The sequence below is a fragment of the Elephas maximus genome, chromosome 12 (assembly GCF_024166365.1).
Source record: "Elephas maximus indicus isolate mEleMax1 chromosome 12, mEleMax1 primary haplotype, whole genome shotgun sequence".
Taxonomy (NCBI): domain Eukaryota; kingdom Metazoa; phylum Chordata; class Mammalia; order Proboscidea; family Elephantidae; genus Elephas; species Elephas maximus.
Window position 1 is genome coordinate 60641456 of NC_064830.1, and position 19783 is coordinate 60661238.

Here is a 19783-nt window from a genome sequence, read left to right on the forward strand (position 1 = left end):
GTGAGGCTGCTAGTGGGGGAGCACCGGGGAACCCCCGTAAGCGTTCCCGATGGCTGAGATGGAGAATAGCCATGACTTTCTGTTACAGGGCAGGGCTTGGGAAGCCTGATCTGGGAGATCAGGACTAAACCCTGCCTAGGCTGTTACCTTCTGACTAAGAATGACCAGGAGAGGCTCAGAGGTTCCACATGAACAAAAGTTTATTAGTGACTGAGAAAAAGGCTCTAGAGGGAGAGATGGAGAGGGGTTTCCACCTACACTAGTCTCTCATGAATGAATGATTTCTTAGGGTTTATAAAAGGTTGTCTTCATTAGATGGGTGATTTCCAGAAGGGGAGGGATTATGAAAACCAAATGCGTGTGCAATTGGAATTCAAGATGGATTTCCTTGCAGAGGTTGTCCTAACTAAGATGGAGTCTGTTGGGAGGGCTGCTGGGGTGTCCAACAGGACTTATTCTGGGATGTTGTCCATGCGTGATGTCTCTGGATCCCTGCTCATAATTATCTCATGTGGAAGATCGTTCATAGGTTACCTTTTTACTGCACATGCTCTGCACCTTGTGGGAGGCTATTAAAACAACTCAGGAGGGTTGTCAGTAATTTATAGCCGGTCAAGCATGTAGGGATAGGAAATATGGTCCCTTATCTTGTCTACGCGCTTAGTTTGTTAATCACAAGTAGTCCTCGAGTGCTAGCAGTAAAAGTTACATGGCGGTCTGCACTTGGGTTTAAATCCAAGAATACTAAGTCAGAGGCTATTTAATTATTCCCACTCCGATCTTTTGCCTGTCTTATTTCCATTTCCACCCCTCAGAGGCCAAAGAAGCAGAGAAAACTGAAAGAAAAACGGAGAGTGAGGCAGGAGCAGCGAGTCAATGCCCAGACAACGGCTCTGGACCCCTGGTGCAGGGCTTAGACGCAACTGGCGACGCTGCCTTCCGATTGGCCATCCCTGGAAATTTCCCTGTTGATTGGCCGTTTCCTGGGGAGAAGGCCGGCTCAACAGACGAACGGCCTTCTTGTCGGGGGAGGGTGTAATACCTAATGTTTTCCGCGACGCCTGGGCCGCGCGGTTTCCCAGCGAGCCCCGCGCGGGTTTCCGGCAGCAGGATCTGGCGACGGAACTAGGGACGCCTGGGCGGTTGTGGGCGCTGAGTGACCGGGGGGCTGGGGACCGGCGATCCTGGCTGCTGCGCTTCGAGGGAGAGCGCGGAGCTCGGCCGGGACCGGCACTCCGAGGCGTAGTCCGAAGGGGTGCACCCCGCGAGGAAGTGCGGGGAGGAGTTCGCGTCGCCTTCGCCTCCCGCCGCTCGATTCCGGGACAGAAACCCCGAGCGCACCCGCCGCCTGCCCGCCCACCGCCTCCTCAGCTCCGGGCTGCTGGTGGCAGAGCGCGGGGCTCCGCCCAGGCCAGCCTTCCCGCCTGCCCTGTGCTGCTCAGCGATCCTGGTGAGTCCCTGGCCCTCTCCAAGCAGCGCATCCCCCTCCATCACTGGAGGATGAGGATGGTGGTATGAGGGGTAGAAAAAGAAAATAAGTGCTTAGTGTGCAGTAGAGAAGATTTGGGAACAACTCAAACGCGTCACCAGGGAAACCGGAGCACATCCATGCCGGGAAGCTCATGGCCCCACCAGTGAAGAAGCATTGTTAGGTTGGCGGGGTCATATGTCGCACTGATAACAGCGATCCTGGGGGTCTGCAGCCACATTGTGGGAGGTTTTTCCTCTTCCATGCCTGGGTGGCGAAAACGGTTAAACGATCTACTAGCTGGAAAGGTTGGCGGTTCCAAGCCGCCGAGAAGCGCCTGGAAAGATAGACCTAGCGATCTGCTTCCACAAGGTCACAGGCATGAAAACCCTATGGAGCAGTTCACACATGGGGTCACCCTGAGGCAGAATTGACTTGAAGGCAACTAACAACACCAAGTATTTCTATATCGTTTGAGCCACTTTCACCTTTGTCTTTTTCCGCAATGGCTTGTACTACGTTTTTCATTGAAACAAAGCAGTTTAAATAAAAATCTAAAGTACATACCATTCAAGATTGTTGTGAAGAGTAACGGTGTAAGGAACAAATGTGTGTCATGCATTCAGAAGAACCTGTGGCTGATGGCTTGGAGCCAAGGCCATGAGCCTGTCTCTGAAACAACCAGGGCCTGATGTGTTTTGGAATTTAGAGGTTTTCAGATTTGAGAAAGATAATGCAGTACCTCATCTCCAACAGGAACTGGGGAAACACTAAATAATCAAACACATTCAATAAAATTCACTATTGAGGTGTAATATACAGTGTAACCTGTGAGAGCTGGAACTCAACGGGACTGGCTTGTTTTTCCGGGTCTGGCTTGATTTCTGCCTTTGACAAGGTGCAGTCTTACCTCTTTTCTATCATTTGTTTTAGTGGAAAATATTTGAGTTTTCCTTCTCTGACCAGTTTCCACCTTATGCAGATTCCAGCTTTCAGAGGTTTTGGTGTCTATTCAGAGGAACACAACACAAGTACAGCTTGATGAGTTTTTACTGACTGAACAAATATTAATATTTCTGTCCCAAGATATATTACTGCCTACATTACGTGGAATAAATGAAGATTATAAAATCTCTTTTATTAGAATGCCAGATGGTATGGCCAAATGAGTTAGGTATGGCTATCAAGCAGGTCTCATGGAAAAGCTTGCCTTTAGGGTTTTAGAGCTGTGGCTGAGGGACCATGAACTTGTATTAGAAGGAGTGACCATAACATGAAGGCGTTACAGTCCAGCTTCAAACAGGCTTCAGGGCCACAGAAAGGCAGGCGCTAGAGTCCCCAGCAGTCCCTTCAGTTGATGTTTGCTCCTCTGCCTCCTCCACTCCCATCCTGCTGTTTTGCTCTTTCTCAGGAGCGTGTGTCCAGATGTCGACCTGGCTGCCACAGGGGAGTCCACTGGGAGACTGAGGGTCAGGCTTGGGCCAGGTTGAGACCAACTAGCCCTGAGCCCCAGGACCAGGGAGATGGCAGCCCCTCTGGAGACCCAGGACCAGGCCCCTGGGGAGGGAGATGGGCTTCTGATTGTGAAGGTGGAAGATTCCTCCTGGGAGCAGGACTCTGCCCAGCAAGAGGAGGGGAGGTATGCTGAGTCTTGCCGCCAGCGCTTCCGGCAGTTCTGCTACCATGATGCAGCTGGGCCCCACGAGGCCTTCAGCCAGCTCTGGGAGCTGTGCTGCCGCTGGCTTCGGCCCGAGCTGCGCACCAAGGAGCAGATCCTGGAGCTGCTGGTGCTGGAGCAGTTTCTGAGCGTGCTGCCCGGTGGCGTCCAGGGCCGGGTGCAGGAGCGCCACCCAGGGAGTGGCGAGGAGGCGGTTTCCTTGGTGGAGGACCTGCAGAAGCAGCCAGGGAAAGCCAGGCAGCAGGTGAGGGCGCCACTCTTCATCCACGTGCAGGTGTGGCGGGGGTTTGGTGCCTGGATGAACCCCGGGCTGAAGGGTGAGGCCATGTCCACAGAGCCAGGTCCTCTAGGAGGCAGTGGGGTCTGGGGCACGCGGAGCAGGGGCATGTGCACACAGGCATGGCGCACACGTGGTGATCCTCTGAAGAGCACCTCCAGAAGGAAATCGAGTTCCTTTGTGTGGCTCCAGAGAAAGGGCAGCAGTGGGACCAACGAGGGCAGGTTTCTGCTTCACACAGGTTCTCCCAGTGCCCGTTCATGTCCTGCTCTAGGCCAGGCCCTGGGATACAGTGACACATATGATCAGAGTTCCAGAAGGGGTCTGAGAAAGTGGAGGTGCCCGCGGAGCCTTCCATCTTGTGAGGGGGCAGGTCTTTGACACTGGAGGCCTCTTGGGGGGGCCAAGTGAAGGGGCTGGGTGTGGGCTCTGCCTTGGCAGCAGGGCCCCCTCCACATCCCCTTGCCAGGTGGCTCTGTGACTTGGCCTTGGAGGTCTCATAGTCAATCAGAGAGGGTCCTGCGTGCACAGCACTGCCTGATGTCACCTTCTGCTCTGGACTGTCCCTGGGGCCCTGTGCACATCTCCTTCCCACACCCCAGCATCCTGAGGGATGTCTCCTGTGTCTCCTTCCCAGGGATTAGACCCTGTCTCCCTGGGTCTGGGCTCCGTGCTGATGAGCATGTTGTGGTTCCTGCACAGGATGTGCCCTCAGAGGAGGTGAAAGCTGAGCCCGCAGTCCAGAGAGCCCAGGCCAAGGGGCCTCCCCCAAAGACAGGGGCACAAACCCAGCTGCCCCAGGAGCCGCCCAGCCACAGTGGTGAGTAGGCCTCTCCCTGCAGGCTGCAGGAGCCCCACCTGTGATAGGCAGGGTATTGCTGCCTCCGTGAAGCCCAGGCACATATGCCTCTGTGTGTGTACGCGTGTGTGTGTCCCCATGTTTGGGTATGTGTATAGGTGTGTGGGTATGGGTTTGCCTGTCTGAGTGTCTGGGTATGGGTATGTGTATGTGTGTGTCTAGGTCTGTGGGTATGTGTCTGGGCAGGAGAGGGTGTAAGGTCTGTATCCCAGGCCTGAGCTGACCTCTCTCAGGCTCCGTTCTTTTCTTCTTAGACCAGCTTGCCCCCCAGCTCCCTACCCTTTCTAAAGAGGGGAGTCCCAGAGAGACCATGGACATCTGCCCTGCCTCGGGGGTCCAAGTGAGTAACCAGCCCCTCTGTCCTCCCTGAGGCCCTTGGCACTGTCCAGTCCCTGAAATGGGCCTTAGCTTCCCATCAAGGCCTCTTTTATCCGCCCTGTCCCTGCCTGGCCCCATTCTGTTCCCCATTTCAAGCTCCACCTGTCCCTGCCCACAGCTGCCTGGGGAGTCCTCAGCAAGGCAGCTCTGAGCCTCGTCTCCTCGCCTCATTCCAGGGACCTGTGATATTTGGGGATGTTCCCTTCTACTTCTCCCGGGAAGAATGGGAGTCCCTGGACCCTGCTCAGAGGGATCTTTTTTGGGACATAAAGCGGGAAAACTCGCGGAATGTTGCTCTAGGTAAGCAGTGGACCAGTGGACACAGCCAGGGCCTTGGGGTCCTTGGCTCCTCTGAGACATGGGATGCAGCCTCCTTTGGAGTCCCAGCAGCAGAGGGGCACCCCAGCAGGCCATGCCTCCCTGTCCTGCTAGAATCCTCACATCTTCCTCCCCACCCCGCCATCTGTAGCTGGCTTGAAGTGGGTCTTCTCCTGGTCTCCGTCTGGCGGCCCCTGTGACTGACTGCCTCGCTGTGTTGACGGTTCACTTTCCTGTGGCTTCAAGCACGTGTAATGTGTGGGGTGTGCTGGTAATGTGCTGGCTTCCACTCTTTGCTCTCGTGGTGCGTTTCCTCAGTTGATTCTCACCGTCCAGTGCAGGGGAGTTTCATCCCCATTTTGCCGTTGAGGAGCCCCGAGCCTCGGGTTACCTGACACTGGCGGGACAGAGCTGGGACCTAGGCCGTTGGTTATGATGAGAAGGACCAGCTCTGCCTGCCGCCGCAGAGGTGCTTGCAGTGAAAGTGCCTGCTGCGTGCACGGGCTGACTCCCTCCTGCTAACTGGACTCCCCGTTTCGGGCACCCTCCCGTGCCGGGGCTTCCTAAGCGTGCTTTGGGATCATCTCATTTAATTCTCATGATCTGATGGGACAGGATCCATCCCTGCCTGAATGTCTTTGATCTGGATTTTGGATACCAAGAGTTTTTGCGGTGAGAGAAGCCACATACATTAGTCAAGACTGTTTGGGTTCTTAGTTTCAGGTGTCAGAGTTTGGATAATTTTAGGGATTTACCTGAGTCTACTTAGTTTTGGAATTTGAACAGTCAGGGTTCAGAGATAGGACATTGGATCCAGGTGTAGAAACTGATGCAGGTCTTGGTTCAGTGACTTGCCCAAGGCCATGGGCATAGTAAGTGCCTCTGCAGTCAGAACCCAGCAGCTGAACTCCCTGGCGCTCACTGTCAGCAGCTTCCCTGCTAGCATTGTGTCATCATGCCCATTTTATAGACGAGGACACTGGGGCGCAGGGCTGTCTGGACTCAGGAGCTGCCCCCTGGGTCAGCTCTGGCCCCAGAATCCAGTGGGACTGAGGCGGCTGCCTCCCTTCCCTTTACAGGTTTGGGGCTCAAAAGCCAGAGCGAGCGATCGGGGCTGGAAGAAGTGGTAATGGCGTCACCCGGCCAGGCTGGTGGTGACACGTCTGCATCCTGGAGCCCTGAGGAGGCCGAGGCCTGGGAGAGCGAGAACCGTCTGGGGGTACCGCTGGGTCAGGTGGGGGGGGCACGGCGGGGTCGGCCACCCACGCGCCTGCGGCGGTTCCGGGACGTGGCGGCCGAGAAGCCGCATAGCTGCGGGCAGTGCGGCAAGCGTTTCCGCTGGGGCTCAGACCTGGCGCGGCACGAGCGCACACACACTGGTGAGAAACCCCACAAGTGCCAGGCGTGTGACAAGCGCTTCCGCAGCTCCTCCGACCTGGTGCGCCACCAGGGCGTGCACACGGGCCAGAAGCCCTTCTCCTGCTCCGAGTGCGGCAAGAGCTTCAGCCGCAGCGCCTACCTGGCCGACCACCAGCGCATCCACACGGGTGAGAAGCCCTTCTGCTGCAGCGACTGCGGCAAGAGCTTCTCGCTACGCTCCTACCTGCTGGACCACCGGCGTGTGCATACTGGCGAGCGGCCATTTGGCTGCGGGGAGTGTGACAAGAGCTTTAAGCAGCGTGCCCACCTCATCGCCCACCAGAGCCTGCACGCCAAGATGGCCCAGCCTGTGGGGTGACCGGGCACCACCCCCTCACTGGGCTGCCCCAAGGTGCCAGGCCTTGGATCCCTGGAAGGAGACAGCACATGGTTGCACCTGTGGCCCTGCTGTTCGTCTTCCACCTTTCTGCCCCGCTACCCTGGGCTGCGCAGAACACACCCCACCCTGCTCCGCTCCACGGACCTGCCCAGCCCTCCCAGGATCGAGCCCCCTTAACCTTGTCATCATCCCGCTCTGCTCCGTCTCTCCTTTCCCCTTTGGTTGTCCTCACTAGTGACCATACATATGGGGAAGGCTGGGGCAGTTGGGGTCCCCATCCCAGACCCTCTGTAGCTTCTCTTTGGCTGGGGGTCTGTCTGCTGCTGTCTCAGGCAGGTGCATGACCAGCCCTCTACCCCTGCCAGCCCATCCCTTCCAGTGTGAGCAGAGGGTGTGCGGCAGGCCTTAACCCTCCTCCTGGGCCCTGGTAGGGACAGTCATCCCCCCCATGAGGGTCTGAATCCTGGGCAAGGTCACAGGCTTCCTGCTGCCCTGCAGGGTTGTTCAGGGACCCCTTGTTACCCACCCCTCGCATGTCCTGTGACCTCTGCCCCTTCTCAGCACTTGTGCCCATCCTCACCCTTGGGGGCCTTCTACTAACTATTGGTGCAGGGAGGGTGGTGGTGGCCCTGGGAACAGGTAGCCAAGCCTCAAGGGCAGTGGCAGGGCCACCCTGGGCATTACTTTATCAGAACACTAGCAGTTGGAGCTGGGCTGAGCCCTTGGGCACTGTGTTCCCTCTGTGTCTGTAGTCTACATCTGTAGCTTTGCATTAACAGGGACAGAACATGAGACCCTTCAGAGGCACTCAGCCCAGCCACCTTTGAGGGCCACTGAGGGCTTGAATAAACATGGGAACTTCCTGCCAGACTGCTTTGTTCTTTGGGGAGGTGAGGGGCTGGGCTTCCTGGTCTGATTGTTCTGCTGGCCTGTGACACTGGGCCATCACCAGGTGGATCCACACCATGGCTTTTCAGGTTGGCTAGGCCCCAAAGGGTGGCCCGAGTCCCAGGTCTCTATCCCCAGCAGCACTCTGGCCTGGAGCATCTCAGAATGGGACAGCTGGCACTCCTCCCCACCCTGGCAGGACATGGGTATGAGGGAATTTAGAACTGAGGAGCCTGGTGGGGTGTGTGGTCTCCCCCAGGCCGCTGCTTTCTGCCTGCCAGTCACATGAGACCCTCAGAGGCAGCAGCAACATGGTCCAGGGGCTGTGATGCTTATCCTGGCCATAGGCCCAGAGGACTGGCCCCTGCCCTTGGATCCCTGGAAGGAGACAGCCAGTGAGTCAAGATGGCCCTGTCCAAACATCCCCCCGCACCACCAAACCTAGGCCCCAGGTTGTGGCCTGCACGGTGGGTGCTGGCCGGGTGCAGGTCCCAGTTCCTGGTCGCCAAAGAGCAACCTCTCCTTCCACATTGCTGGTCCCTTCTTGAGTGTGCTGCCCCTGCCAGAGGGGAAGTAACCAGCCTGTGTGCTGACCTCTCTGCCCCCTATAGGCCATTCCCGCCTGATTCACCCCCACCTAATCCTGACGTTGCTGGCTGAGGCTCTGTATGGCTCTGGGCCACTCTGTCACCACTCCCCTCCTCTCAGGGCTCCACACCCAGGACCCTCGAGCTCAGCGCATGTGCTGTGTACACAATGCATGTGCTTGTGTACACACGATGCATGTGCATGTGCAGGCGTGTCTGTGGGGAGCAAGGGGTGAGGCCTGGGGAACAGTGCATGGAGTCTGTGGGGCTGGTGGCCAGCTCTGGGAGCCATCAGGTTTAACAAGATCAGATAGAAAAGCATGGGCTAGGAGCTAAGAATAGGACCTGGTCGGGGCGCAGAGCGCCAGCTGGGACGTCCCCTGGAGTAGGGCATGGAGCTGCAGCTTAGGGGAGCGGGGCCCAGAATTCCAGGGGCAGAGCACAGAGTCCAGCCCAGCTCATAAACGGCTGATAGGGACAAGGCTCCAGGAGAGGGCAAGGGTTGGAACCCAGACACTGGGGCTGGGGCCCAGAGGGAAGCTTGGAGGAAGCTCTGCTGGCACCATGGCCTTCCTGGTGGCTGGGACCCTGCGAGTGGCTGCGCAAATGGCAGATGCTTGGGACAGCCTGGGCAGAAAGGTAGCCAGAGGCCTGGCCCAGCCTGTACCTGGCTCTCACCTGCACCCAGCCCAGCCCAACGCCGGCCTTGCCTTCCCAGGGGAGGTACAGCACACTGGGCCCAAGAGTGGCCCTGATGCTCAGGAGTCCGGGGATGCCGGTTGCCACCGTCGCTGCCCTGGAGGGCATATTCCAGGCCCTGGGCTTTGAGAGTCTTGGGCAAAGAGAGGCCCCCGTTCAGGTGAGCCCTCACCCACCACCCCCTAGCCTTGCACCCAACACCCGACCGGGACCTCAGACTTGGCCCTTGTTCTTGCCACCAGGGCTTCCTGGAGGAGCTGGCTCGGTTCCAGGAGCAGCTGGATGCCCACGGGGGCCCCATAGGCTGTGCCCTAGTGGCCGTGGTGGCTCCCCGTGGGCAACTGAGGTGGTCCCAGAAGCTGGCCTGGGAGATGAGTCGCTGCAGGGCCCTGTGGGGTTGCCCCAAGCTCTTCCTGCTGCTCTCAAGTTCTCCGGGGGGTGAGTGGGCTGGGTAGGGACCCCTGGCTCTGGGACAGGGCAAAGCCAGCCTGGGAGGGTAGGGTGAGGGACGGCCAGGGGAGCTGAGGGCTCCCTGAGGCCTCCCTCCATGCCAATGTGCTGCTCCCTCCCCAGCCACCCTGGAGCCTGGAACCTTCCTCCCCAGCCTGGCTAAGCTCTGTGACCGCTGTCCTCATTGGTCCCTGCTGCAGCTGCTGACAGAGGTGGGGGCCCAGAGAGGGAGCCCAGGGAGGCGGGCTGCGCTGGGTGCTCCTGAGCCTGCCACATGGTGACATGCATTCATATGCCTGCCCACCATTCATTCCCAACCCTGTTGTCTCCCCCACATGTCTTCACCCTCGTCCTTCCCTCCCATCCTACACTGCACCCCACTCACAGCACTGTCAGGGTCTCCCACACACGTAGACTGCTCCCTACCCCGTGCCTTTGCTCAAGAAGCTATTCCTGCTGCTGGTACACCCCCTTGGCTTCTGCCTCCATCCTCAGAGTCCCGCCTGGGCTGTCAGCACGGTCGCCCATCAGCACAGTCCCCTCTGGGCTGTCTGCGTGATCCCCTCTGGACTGACAGCATGGTTCCCCGCCAGCTGCACAGTCTGCTCCAGGCTATCAGCGATGCCTTCCTTGTGCTCCCCCAGTGGAGCTTGTCCTACCATCCATCACTTCTATCCTCACATCTGTTAGCCAGCAGGTCCTGAAGGCTGCAGTCTGGGAATGACTCAGGTCTGGCCTGAGGCCTGCAGGTCTCACTGGGGAGTTGGGGGCCCCTGGCAACCCCAGAGGTGAGAGATGAAGGTGAGAGGTGTGGGTCCAGCTCTGCTTCCTGCTCTCTGTTAGCCATCCCGAGGGGCACGCAGGGTGCCTGTGCCCTGCCCTAGGGAACCCCCACCCCTGTGTACACAGAGCCCAAGGCAGAGTGAGTGGTACGGCCACTGTCCACCATGCCCAGGCAAGTCCATGACCTCAAGCCTGAGCTAGAAGTTAGGTCCTGCTTAGTTCCGTCTTGCCTTTCCCCTCTCTTGTCTGCCCTCTTCTCTCTCCATTCTGGTAGGTGACCAGAGACTGCAGTGGCCATGAGTTGCTCCCTGAACTCAGGGTCCTGGCTGCCTTCTTGGGTTGGGACCTCTCTGAACCTCTCCCTTCCCCACGGAGCAGCTACCTGAGGTGCCCTCTGGCCCCACCCCCAGGTCTTCCGAAGGACAACTGAGAAGTCCACAGTGGGCACCTCCTGCCCAGTTCTTCACAGCTCCTTGAGGGGGTTGCTGTGCCTGGGAGGTGTGCAGGCCTGGGGACCCAAGGTGAGCAGGCAGGGAGGGGGTTCAATCCCATGGCCGCAGGTGAGAGTGGGACAGAGGGCGGGGGGCCAGAGGTGGGGTAGCAAGGCACCCTCTCCGATCACTTTGGTCAGGCCTTCACCCTCGATGCAGCCAGATCCCGGCCCCAGGGCACAGTATGACCTGTCTGGGACCAGAGCAGCCCTCATCTTGGCTGTGATCCAAGGTCGGTCTGGGGCCCAACATGATGTGGAGGCTCTGGGGTCCCTGTGCCAGAGCCTGGGCTTCAAGACCACCGTGAGGATGGACCCTACAGCCCAGGTGAGGGAAGCATGGAACTTTGTGGGAGGGGGCCCTGACACCCCTCACCCAGGACTTGGAGGGCAGGAAATGTGCCCAGAAGCCTAGCCTCCTTCCTCCCTGCCGCATGCCTTTGGAGCTCACTTCCTAGGCTTCCTGCGGCCTCCCAAGATGGCAGTTCCTTTGATTCCCAGCACGGGGCCCCCACTGGACCCTCAAGCTTTCCCTCCAACCATCTTGATTTCCTTCCTGGGCACCCATCAGCCCATTGCCCTCTTTTCATACCTCTTAACTTTCCGGCAGCTTCCCAGCTGTGGGAAGCTGGACTATATGCACTTCCAATGAGGCAATGCCCGGCTTTGCAGCAGGAGGTTCCAGAAAGGACTTCCCCACAGGGCCCTAGACTGGCAGGAGGCGAGAGGTAGGGTGGACAGGGGCAGCCAGGTGCAGAGGAAGTCAGCTCCAGAGCCCAGGCTTCAATCTCTCCCCCCCACCTCTACCCCAGGACTTCCAGGAGGAGCTGGCCCAGTTCCAGGAGCAGCTGGACACCCACAGGGGCCCCGTGAGCTGTGCCCTGGTGGCCCTGATGGCCCACGGTGGTCAGCAAGGGTGGTTGGTAGGAGCAGACGGGCAAGAGGTACAGCCGGAGGCCCTGGTGCTGGAGCTGAGCCGCTGCAGGGCACTGCAGGGCCACCCCAAGATCTTCCTGCTTCAGGCCTGTCGTGGGGGTGAGCAGGGCCAGGGGCCCACCTGGAGGGCTGGCTGGTCCTGGCCTCAGCCTTCCTCCTCCTGCCCTGGCTTTCCTTCCTTGGCTCACCTTCAGCCTCTCAGACTTGCTGTCCATCTCCTCCAGGAAGCCTGTGCACCAATCCACCCTGACCCCTTCTGCCATCCCCTTCTAGGCCCCATGCATTTGAGCACTTAACCCTCAGCACATGGCCACTGTGCTCTGGATGTCTCCAGCCTGGCAGGCCTGTCCCAAGCTCTGGAGTCTGGGTTCTTACCTTGACTCCATGGTTCACATAGGCTCAGGACCCCTGGAGGGACCCCGGGAGGCACCCCCAGGTACCTACAGAGTGAAGGCACCTGCCTCTCACCTCCTTCCTCAGGGCATAGGGACGCTGGCTTGGGGCCTACTGCTCTCTCCTGGTTCTGGCGCTGGCTGTGGGCACCTCCAACTGTCCCCTCGCACGCAGATGTCCTCCAGGTCTATGCCGATGTCCAAGGTGGGTTCTGCCTCCCAGAGCCTGGTTCAGGCAGGGCTGGTGGTGAGAACCTTACAGAAAGCATCTCCGTACTACTAAGAGGAGGGAAGCAAAGACTTCCTAAATTGCTGGGGGCATTTGGGAAGCTAGACTTCTACTTGAGTTTCTCAACAATCCTGCAGTCAGAGAGGTGAAATCACTTTTCTAAAGCCACCCAGTGGGTCAGTGGCAAAGGTGAGATTTGAACCCTGAACTCTGTCTTTCCTGCCCTGCATTCTGTTTACTGCCCTGTGTTACCCTTGAGCCAGAGGTGGTGTATCAGTCTACTAGGGCTGCAATAACAAAGCACCACAAGCTGGTGGCTTAGAACAGTTCAGTGTCTCACAGTTCTGGGAGTCTGGGAGTCTGAGATCCTGTTAGCAGTGTTGATTCCTTTCAGAGAGAATCTGTCCCATTCCTCTCTCCGAGTTTCTGGTAGCTCCAGGCATTCCTTGCCTTGCAGTTGCAGCATCACATGGTGTTCTCCCTGTCTGTCTTTGTGTCCCTCCTCTCTTTTAAGGATACCAATTATATAGAATTAAGACCCACCTCACTCCAATGTGATCTCATGTTAACTTCACTGATAACATCTTCAGAGACCCTATCTCCAAACAAGGTCATATTCATAGACACCAGGGATTAGGACATCAACATAAATTTTGGGGGGACACAACTCAATCCATAACAAGTGGGGAGACTCCCAGGGGGCTGGTGGAGTATCAGGATGCTGGGTAAGTGGGGTTGACTCCTTTTGCAGGTAGCTCCTCTGGGGGCCCTGCTCCAGGGAGCTCCAACCACGCAGACATCCTGACGGTCTATGCTGCAGCTGAAGGTAAGCGGATGGGTCATCAAAGAGCCTGTGTCCAGGAAAGGCCCGATTTTCTGGTCTTGGAAGTTGGGGTACAGTGGTCACCAGCTCGGTTGCAGTTAAGCCAGCTTCCTCCCGTGCCTTATTTATAATAACAATAGTGAGCAGATATTGGGTGGTGCTGGCTGTGCCAAACCCCTTCCTTGCCTGTACCATTCCCTCTGTACTATAAACTCCATGGGGCAGGTTGGATCTGTTGGTCCTAGGGCCCTGCTCAGAGTCTGGCACATAGTAGGTGCACAGTTAATGCTTGCTCAAATATTGAATCTATCCATATATTCACTTTGCAAATATTGAGCACCCACTTGTTCCAGATGCTCCGTGCCCTAGTCCCCCTCCCATCCCCAGGGTCTTGTCTGCTTGTTGCTCCCACCTCCACCAACAACAGGCCCTAGGAACTGGAGGCCCCAGAGGGGAGAGGGCCTGATCTAAAACTTCTGGTCCCCTGGCTTAGGATGTGTGGCCTATCGGGATGGGAAGGGCTCGGACTTTATCCAGACACTGGTGGAGGTCCTCCAAGCCGACTCCGGCAGAGACATCCTAGAGCTGATGACTGAGGTGTGTGTGGGGAGGTGGGGTAGGGTGGAGGTAGGTAACAAGGGCTGGACTCCCTCTTTCCCCAAGCCTCGGCCAGGGGCTGCCCACTGGACGTCAGGCCGAGCCTCACAGTGGGGAGTCCTGGACAATGGCCAAGAGTGGTCCTGGCAGGTCAACAGGCGGGTGTGTGAGCTGGACACGCTGGGCCCTGACTCTGACAAGCTTCGCAAGACCTGCCTGGAGATCCGAAGCTCACTACAGCGCCAGCTCTGCCTGAGAGCCTGACCGCGCTCAGGACTGGGTGCTGAGCTGGGTGGCCAAACCTGAGTGTTATCATTGACTCCATCCACGCTACGGCTCCTCACCTGTTGGCCTGAGCAATCATGACTGCAGAGTGCTGGCCCTTAGTTGGCATGCAATAAATATCGCTGTCCTGGTGAACACTGCCTGCTCTCGGGATGTGTGAGGATAACCGAGGGGCACTTTTTTTTTTTTTTGAAATACTAATTTTTATTGTGCTTTAAGTGAAAGTTTACAAATCAAGTCAGTTACTCATACAAAACCTTACATACACCTTGCTTTATGCTCCTTTGCTCTCCCACTAATGAGACAGCACACTCCTTCCCCCCAGTCTCTATTTTTCTGTCCATTTGGACAGCTTCTGACCCCCTCTGCTCTCTCATCTCCCCTCCAGACAGGAGACGCCAACATAGTCTCATGTGTCCACTTGATCCAAGAAGCTCATTCTTCACCTGTATTATTTTCTATCCCATAGTCCAGTCCAATCCTTGTCTGAAGAGTTGGCTTTGGGAATGGTTCCTGTCTTGGGCTAACAGGAGGCCTGGGGACCATGACCACTGGGGTTCTTCTAGTCTCAGTCAGACCATTATGTCTGGTCTTTTTATGAGAATTTGGGGTCTGCATCCCACTGCTCTCCTGCTCCTTCAGGGGTTCTCTGTTATGGTCCCTGTAAGGGTAGTCATCGGTTGTAGCGGGGCACCATCTAGTTCTTCTAGTCTCAGGCTGATGTAGTTTCCAGTTTATGTGGCCCTTTCTGCCTCTTGGGCTCATAATTACCTTGTGTCTTTGGTGTTCTTCATTCTCCTTTGCTCCAGGTGGGTTGAGATCCATTGATGCAAGCCACTCTCCAAAGTGGGATGCAGAATGTTTTTTAATAGATTTTGTTATGCCACTTGACTTAGATGTCCCCTGAAACCATGGTCCCCAAACCCGAGGGGCACTTCTTAAGGGCGCAGTTGTGTCCCGGAGAACCAGGGAGCGACAGCCCCAGCGGGGGCCAGTGCCCAACTGTGGGACAGTGAAGGGGCCCGGGCTGGACTGGGCAGGATGTCCTGAAAGCGACCCAGGGGGGAGCGGTCATGGGAAGGGGCAGCACATGCACCTCCACCTCTGCACACGCCGCCCATTTCTATCCCACGCTGGGCCATGGAAATGCAGGGGACACGGCCCCCGCCTTCAAGGCGGTCCGAGTCCCATCTCCAGGCGACGGACCCTGGGACAGACCATTGCAGTTTCCCGGAGCTGTGCCTGGAATGTGATGGGGACGCTCGGGAGCTGGGGGAGCAGCCGGAGCCCCTGACCCAGAGAGTGCGGGAAGAGAGCGGAACCGGATCGCCGAACTGGCGGGGCCTGCGGAGGTGGGGGGGGTGGCGGTGGGAACCGGCTGCTTCCCCGGGGCCCGAACTCGCGGTCCCCAGACAGCCGCCGCGCGGTCCAGCCGAGACGCCCCAGCCTTGCCGCTCTTGGTTGTTCGGAGCTCCGCCTATATAATGCCTTTAGGGGCGGGGCTCATCTTCTCCACCGGCTTGCGCACTAAGGCACGTTGCTAGGCGCCTACGTAAACTTTATGAGGCGAGCTGTGCCGCTCACAGGCGTGGGGCCGCGTGGCCTAATGGATAAGGCGTCTGATTCCGGATCAGAAGATTGAGGGTTCGAGTCCCTTCGTGGTCGCTGCGGGTGTTCTGATTTTTCCTTTTTTTTTTTCCAGTTCAAAATTTTCCTTTTTCTCTTTAGCAGGGCCTGGGACATTCCGGGCTGCGTAAACCGCTCGCCCGACACTATCCTCTTGGGACTGCTCCCGCGGAGCTCGAGAACCCCAGTCTAGGACTGCAGCCGGGGGACCCAAAGCTGGCCGCCGGTGGGCGGACTGCGGACCCCGAAGCCACCGACCGAGAGTCCCGGGAGTGGGCGGGACCCAGGGTCCTGCCCACCACATTTCTCACCCTCGGAGACGGGGGCCAGGATCTTAGGGCCAGAGTGGGTGTCGGACCAGGATCCCCTCTCCCAAGGTGAGCACCTCCGTCCTGGACGCCCTTGTACCACAGCAGCCCCCCGGGACCTCGCAGGCCTGAGAGGCGCAGGTCTTGGAAAGGCTCCAGGCAGGGCAGCTGCGATGACTGATGGATGAAAATTGGGGCCATCTCTTTAGACTTTGGCATGGCCTTTGATCTATCAATTCCATTTGAGGAACATTTCCTGAAGACCTACCCTTAGGTCCTCAAAGACGTGCAGGGGCAAAGGCTGGAAACAAATGGCATGTTCGCTTAGTGAAGTATAATTCAGAGGATGGAAGCTGACAAGGAGCTGCGATGGGGGGGTGGGGTTGTCCCAAGGAGGGTCAAAGGACAAGTGCATTTAAAATCTAATAGATTATTTAGATTGCTTGCAACGAGAACGTACCCTTGAATTGCTTGTGTAAATGTATAAATATAAACAGTATGTCCGGAATTGGGTCAACAAAAAAAGGCTGAAACCGAATTTCCCCCAACATGTTCTGGTTAAATATAAGAATCCAGCTGCAGAGCAGCGGAGAGTATCCTCCTAGGTGGGTAAAAGTTGGGTAGAACTGCCGCTGGAGGAGTGTATCACGGCGCTGATGGTCTGGGTCGTGCGGAGGGTCCTTTTCCTTTGTCATCTTTGTAACTTTCCAGTGGTTTACTGAGGGCTCGTAAGTACAAGGCAGACAAACTTCACAGGAATAAGATTTTTAAAGATGAAGGAACAGCAGGAAGGGACACAGGCGAACAAAAAGGATGCGCGCAACGTGGAGCTGGAACCTACAACTGTGAGATTAAGAGCCTCATGCTCCACCAACTAAGCTAGCCGGGCAGCTGCTTAGAGATTTGTGGAGGGCTCTCAGGTCAGAAATCTAAAGCCATGAAGTTCTGACAAAGAAAGCAGGGATCCCAGTCAGGAGCAATGGTGAGAGGGGTGGAAACAGGGAAGGACGCCGCCCTCGCCTTCTTTCCGGAAGACGAATTCGCCATTGCAGAGTACGCATGGTGTCCCCTGTCTACTCTCCCCCCGCCCCATTCAGCATCACAAACACATTCTTTGCGACTAATTATCCATGCTTTTCTGTTAAAAGACTTAAAGGGCTCACCCGGGGTCTGAACCCCAAACCTCTCTCACGCCAGGGGAGAAGCATACCCCTACACCAACGAGAGCAAGGAGCCGTTGTCCAGTCTCTGTAAGCGCCACACGCACTGTGCGCAGTCTCTGCCAGGTCCGGAGATTGCTCCGTGGAGGGTGAGGTTTGAACGAGAACGTGGGCCGAATATGGACTTCCACGGGCCGGGAAGAGGGCTGGGATGCGGCCGGCATGTTATGCAGAAACCACTGGGAAAAAGACCAGATAAGATAAGACCAGCCAATTTTTCCTGCGGCAACCCCGGTGGCCTAGTGGATGGGGCATTGGCTTCCTAAACCAGGGTTTGTTGGTTCGAGACCTAGGCGCGGTAGAGAGTAGTTGATTTGAGGCCATTTTTTTTTTTTTTTTTTTTTAACGAATGGAACAAAGTTTAGTGAAATTCAATTGGGGCACACAAGTCACGGTATCTGAATCGAGCAAAAGGGGATTCTGCCCCAGGCAGATGTCGTGGCTTTCTTTAGGTAAGAAATAGGCCTGTTGAGCTTTCAGAAAGGAGTGCTTGTAGCCTTGAAATTGTTGTTTAAAACCATTCACTGTACTTAATGGAATAAAGGAAGAGTGGCGAAGTGGTTAAGTGCTACAGCTGCTAACCAAAAGGTCGGCAGTTCCAGTCCACCAGTTGCTCCTTGGAAACTGGGGGGCAGTTCTACTCTGTCCCCATTCGGTCACCAGGTGCTACTCTGTTCTATCCAATAGGGCCATTACGAGTCGGAATCGACTCGACGGCAACGGATGCAATTTTTCTAGATGTGCTAGCCATGTTATGGTTATGTATATATTTTTAAAGTTCTTATCTTTTTTTATCTTTTAAAAATATACACTGATTGTAGAGATTACATTACATGACAGCTGGTTTTCTTTGAAATAATGGACTGGGTGAAGGTATAGATGCTTGTTTCATAATGCTATAATTATAAATGATCAAATAAAAAGATGTCAAAAGATAATTTAATGATTAGAATATGAATATTACAACAAATTACTGTATTTTATTTTTAGATCTTTCATCTCTAGCATGTTATAATTAAAAACATTTCTTTCTATTCTTTGTGTTATAAATTTTTCAATGATTTTGTCACAGTTAAGCTGCCAAACAATATCTACTTTCATATGTAATACAGATAATGAATTGAGTCTTTCTTGACTCGTTGTGTGCTCACTTTTCCTTGTGTCCTGTCTGCTTGGCATCTACGGGTCTTTGCTTTGGACAATGGCTGCTCCTGTTTTGCTGATGCCTTAAGCAGGTGCTTACCTTGGGTAATCTGTTCCTGATTCTGGCATCTCAGTTTCATTAAACATGAGCCACATCCCTGAGTTCGAATTTCAATCAACCAACTGAAGAACCTGCTGGAGCCATGTTAGATGGCAGGAGACAACATATTAAATAAAGGCTCTCTGGGAAATGCTCCCAGATCAATAAACGCACAGAAATAAAATCACATCCCATCCTCCTTAGTTTAACACCCTTAGAACCATTCCCACACATATCCCCCCAGATTGCTGCTGGCATAAATTAGCAAAATCCTGCTTTTCTTTTGCTGTATGAGCTTTTTCTTCCCAGCTCCAACTTTGTACTTGCTCCTGACACAGGCCGAGATCTGACTGTAGTTATGAGTCGAGTGGTAACTAGAGGTGGTTAGAGTGGGCTTTGAGGAGAATTGGCATCTTCTTGCAAGGCAACTGCTCCAGATGAGATTATTATGGGATATTCAAGCAAAGGAAGGCTAATCTCAGATACTGGAGGACTGGCTGCTTTCATCATCAAGGGAGGCTTGGAGTTCAAGGTTCTCAGCTTTGTCTGAGTTCCTCCAGATGTTCCAGTCCAAATCTTAAGTCCTCCTCCTTCCTAATTACTGCCATATCTTTGACATAAAAGATTTAATGAGACTGACTTCAATTTACATGGTAATTCTGCAACATGCATAATTAAATCATGCGTTTTGTTTTTAGCAATATCAGCTCTTTAGCTACAAGAAATAAATTCCCTCTTTCTACTCCCATCTTTCCTTCCAGTGCTTCCTATTGGCAAAACCTAACAGGGATCCAACTGGCAAAGCAGAGTACAGAAAGATGAGTTTGAAGCTGAAAGATAATAGCTTAATAAAGAGTGCATCTGTCCTACAGTGTTTCCCTCACTTCCGTATAGATTCCTCCTGGAAGTGTGTCCTCAATGAATTGCTTCCATGAAGATCTCTGTCTTAGGCTTGCTTCTAGGGAACTTGTTTTAGAACATTTGGTACCGAAAGTCAGGTGGTTCTAGGAACCAGACTGTGAGGATGAGATTCTAAAGGTGGATGATCTGCTGGCTGGCAGGCAGTGAGGACCACAGCCTGGGTGGTAGAGTATCGCTAGTCCCTGCCAGGCTGTGGCAGTGCAATTACGAAGACTTGTTCCGGAGTTAAGCTGAGATGGAACAGAGGGAAATGAACTGGGCTCAGGCTGTATCCCAGGAGAGAGGGGCATTGGCTGAGGACAGGCGTCAGGTGTCTGTTAGGGACCGGGACCCCCTCCCTGAGGTGATCGAGGCTCGTGGGTGCTGGCCGGTTGGGAGGCGGCTGAGCTTTGTTCTCGGAGTCCTGGACTTGAGTCCCATGTTGGGTGAAATTGGAGAAACTCCATTTGGGCAACTTGGAGGGGCTGGGAGCCGGCACTCCCGGACTGGGTGATTCCGGGAGGAAGGGGGCCCTCACGCTGCAGGCGGGGTGTTGGGCAGCACCCTCTTTGGAAGGTCGCGGCCGCGCT

The 19783-nt window shown here is 55.6% G+C and overlaps 2 protein-coding genes and 1 non-coding gene across 7 annotated transcripts in view; all 3 read left to right on the forward strand.

Moving 5' to 3' along the window:
- Positions 1-8917, forward strand: part of ZNF213 (zinc finger protein 213) — a 35577-nt gene extending 26660 nt beyond the window's left edge. Inside the window, exons 1-6 of one of the 2 annotated variants that reach the window (XM_049903524.1) lie at positions 1046-1450; positions 2880-3390; positions 4126-4243; positions 4537-4622; positions 4837-4960; positions 6058-8917. In XM_049903524.1, the coding sequence (XP_049759481.1) occupies positions 2992-3390; positions 4126-4243; positions 4537-4622; positions 4837-4960; positions 6058-6716 (1386 nt within the window). In that variant the 5' untranslated portion in view covers positions 1046-1450; positions 2880-2991 and the 3' untranslated portion in view covers positions 6717-8917. Of the gene's footprint in view, positions 1-1045; positions 1451-2879; positions 3391-4125; positions 4244-4536; positions 4623-4836; positions 4961-6057 lie in introns of those variants that run through there. The other variant, XM_049903525.1, reaches the window with a different exon arrangement.
- Positions 7547-14023, forward strand: LOC126086809 (caspase-14-like). Of its 4 annotated transcripts, none has more exons than XM_049903520.1 (11): positions 7547-7627; positions 8931-9071; positions 9154-9349; positions 9485-9573; positions 10555-10665; positions 10795-10962; positions 11447-11669; positions 12051-12167; positions 12943-13017; positions 13508-13611; positions 13762-14023. In XM_049903520.1, the coding sequence occupies exons 1-11, from the start codon at positions 7589-7591 to the stop codon at positions 13873-13875; spliced, it is 1377 nt and encodes a 458-aa protein (XP_049759477.1). In that variant the 5' UTR covers positions 7547-7588; the 3' UTR covers positions 13876-14023. The 4 variants fall into 4 exon arrangements, with proteins under 4 accessions (XP_049759477.1, XP_049759478.1, XP_049759476.1 ...); XM_049903521.1 differs by having other exon boundaries at positions 13770-13857; XM_049903519.1 differs by having other exon boundaries at positions 13508-14023.
- A 1465-nt stretch (positions 14024-15488) lies between these two features.
- On the forward strand, positions 15489-15561 carry TRNAR-CCG (transfer RNA arginine (anticodon CCG)). The gene has a single exon. It is a non-coding gene; the product is annotated as a tRNA-Arg (tRNA).
- Positions 15562-19783: the final 4222 nt, after the last annotated feature.

What these genes read in the sequence shown, in the direction of transcription:
- LOC126086809 (XM_049903519.1), top strand. Translation starts at nt 7,589, where the DNA reads ATGGGAACTTCCTGCCAGACTGCTTTGTTCTTTGGGGAG. An exon ending in CTGCTTTGTTCTTTGGGGAG is followed by an intron (nt 7,628 to 8,930) that starts GTGAGGGGCTGG and finishes TTGCCTTCCCAG; the next exon opens with GGGAGGTACAGCACACTGGG. An exon ending in GCTTCAGGCCTGTCGTGGGG is followed by an intron (nt 11,670 to 12,050) that starts GTGAGCAGGGCC and finishes CTCCTTCCTCAG; the next exon opens with GGCATAGGGACGCTGGCTTG.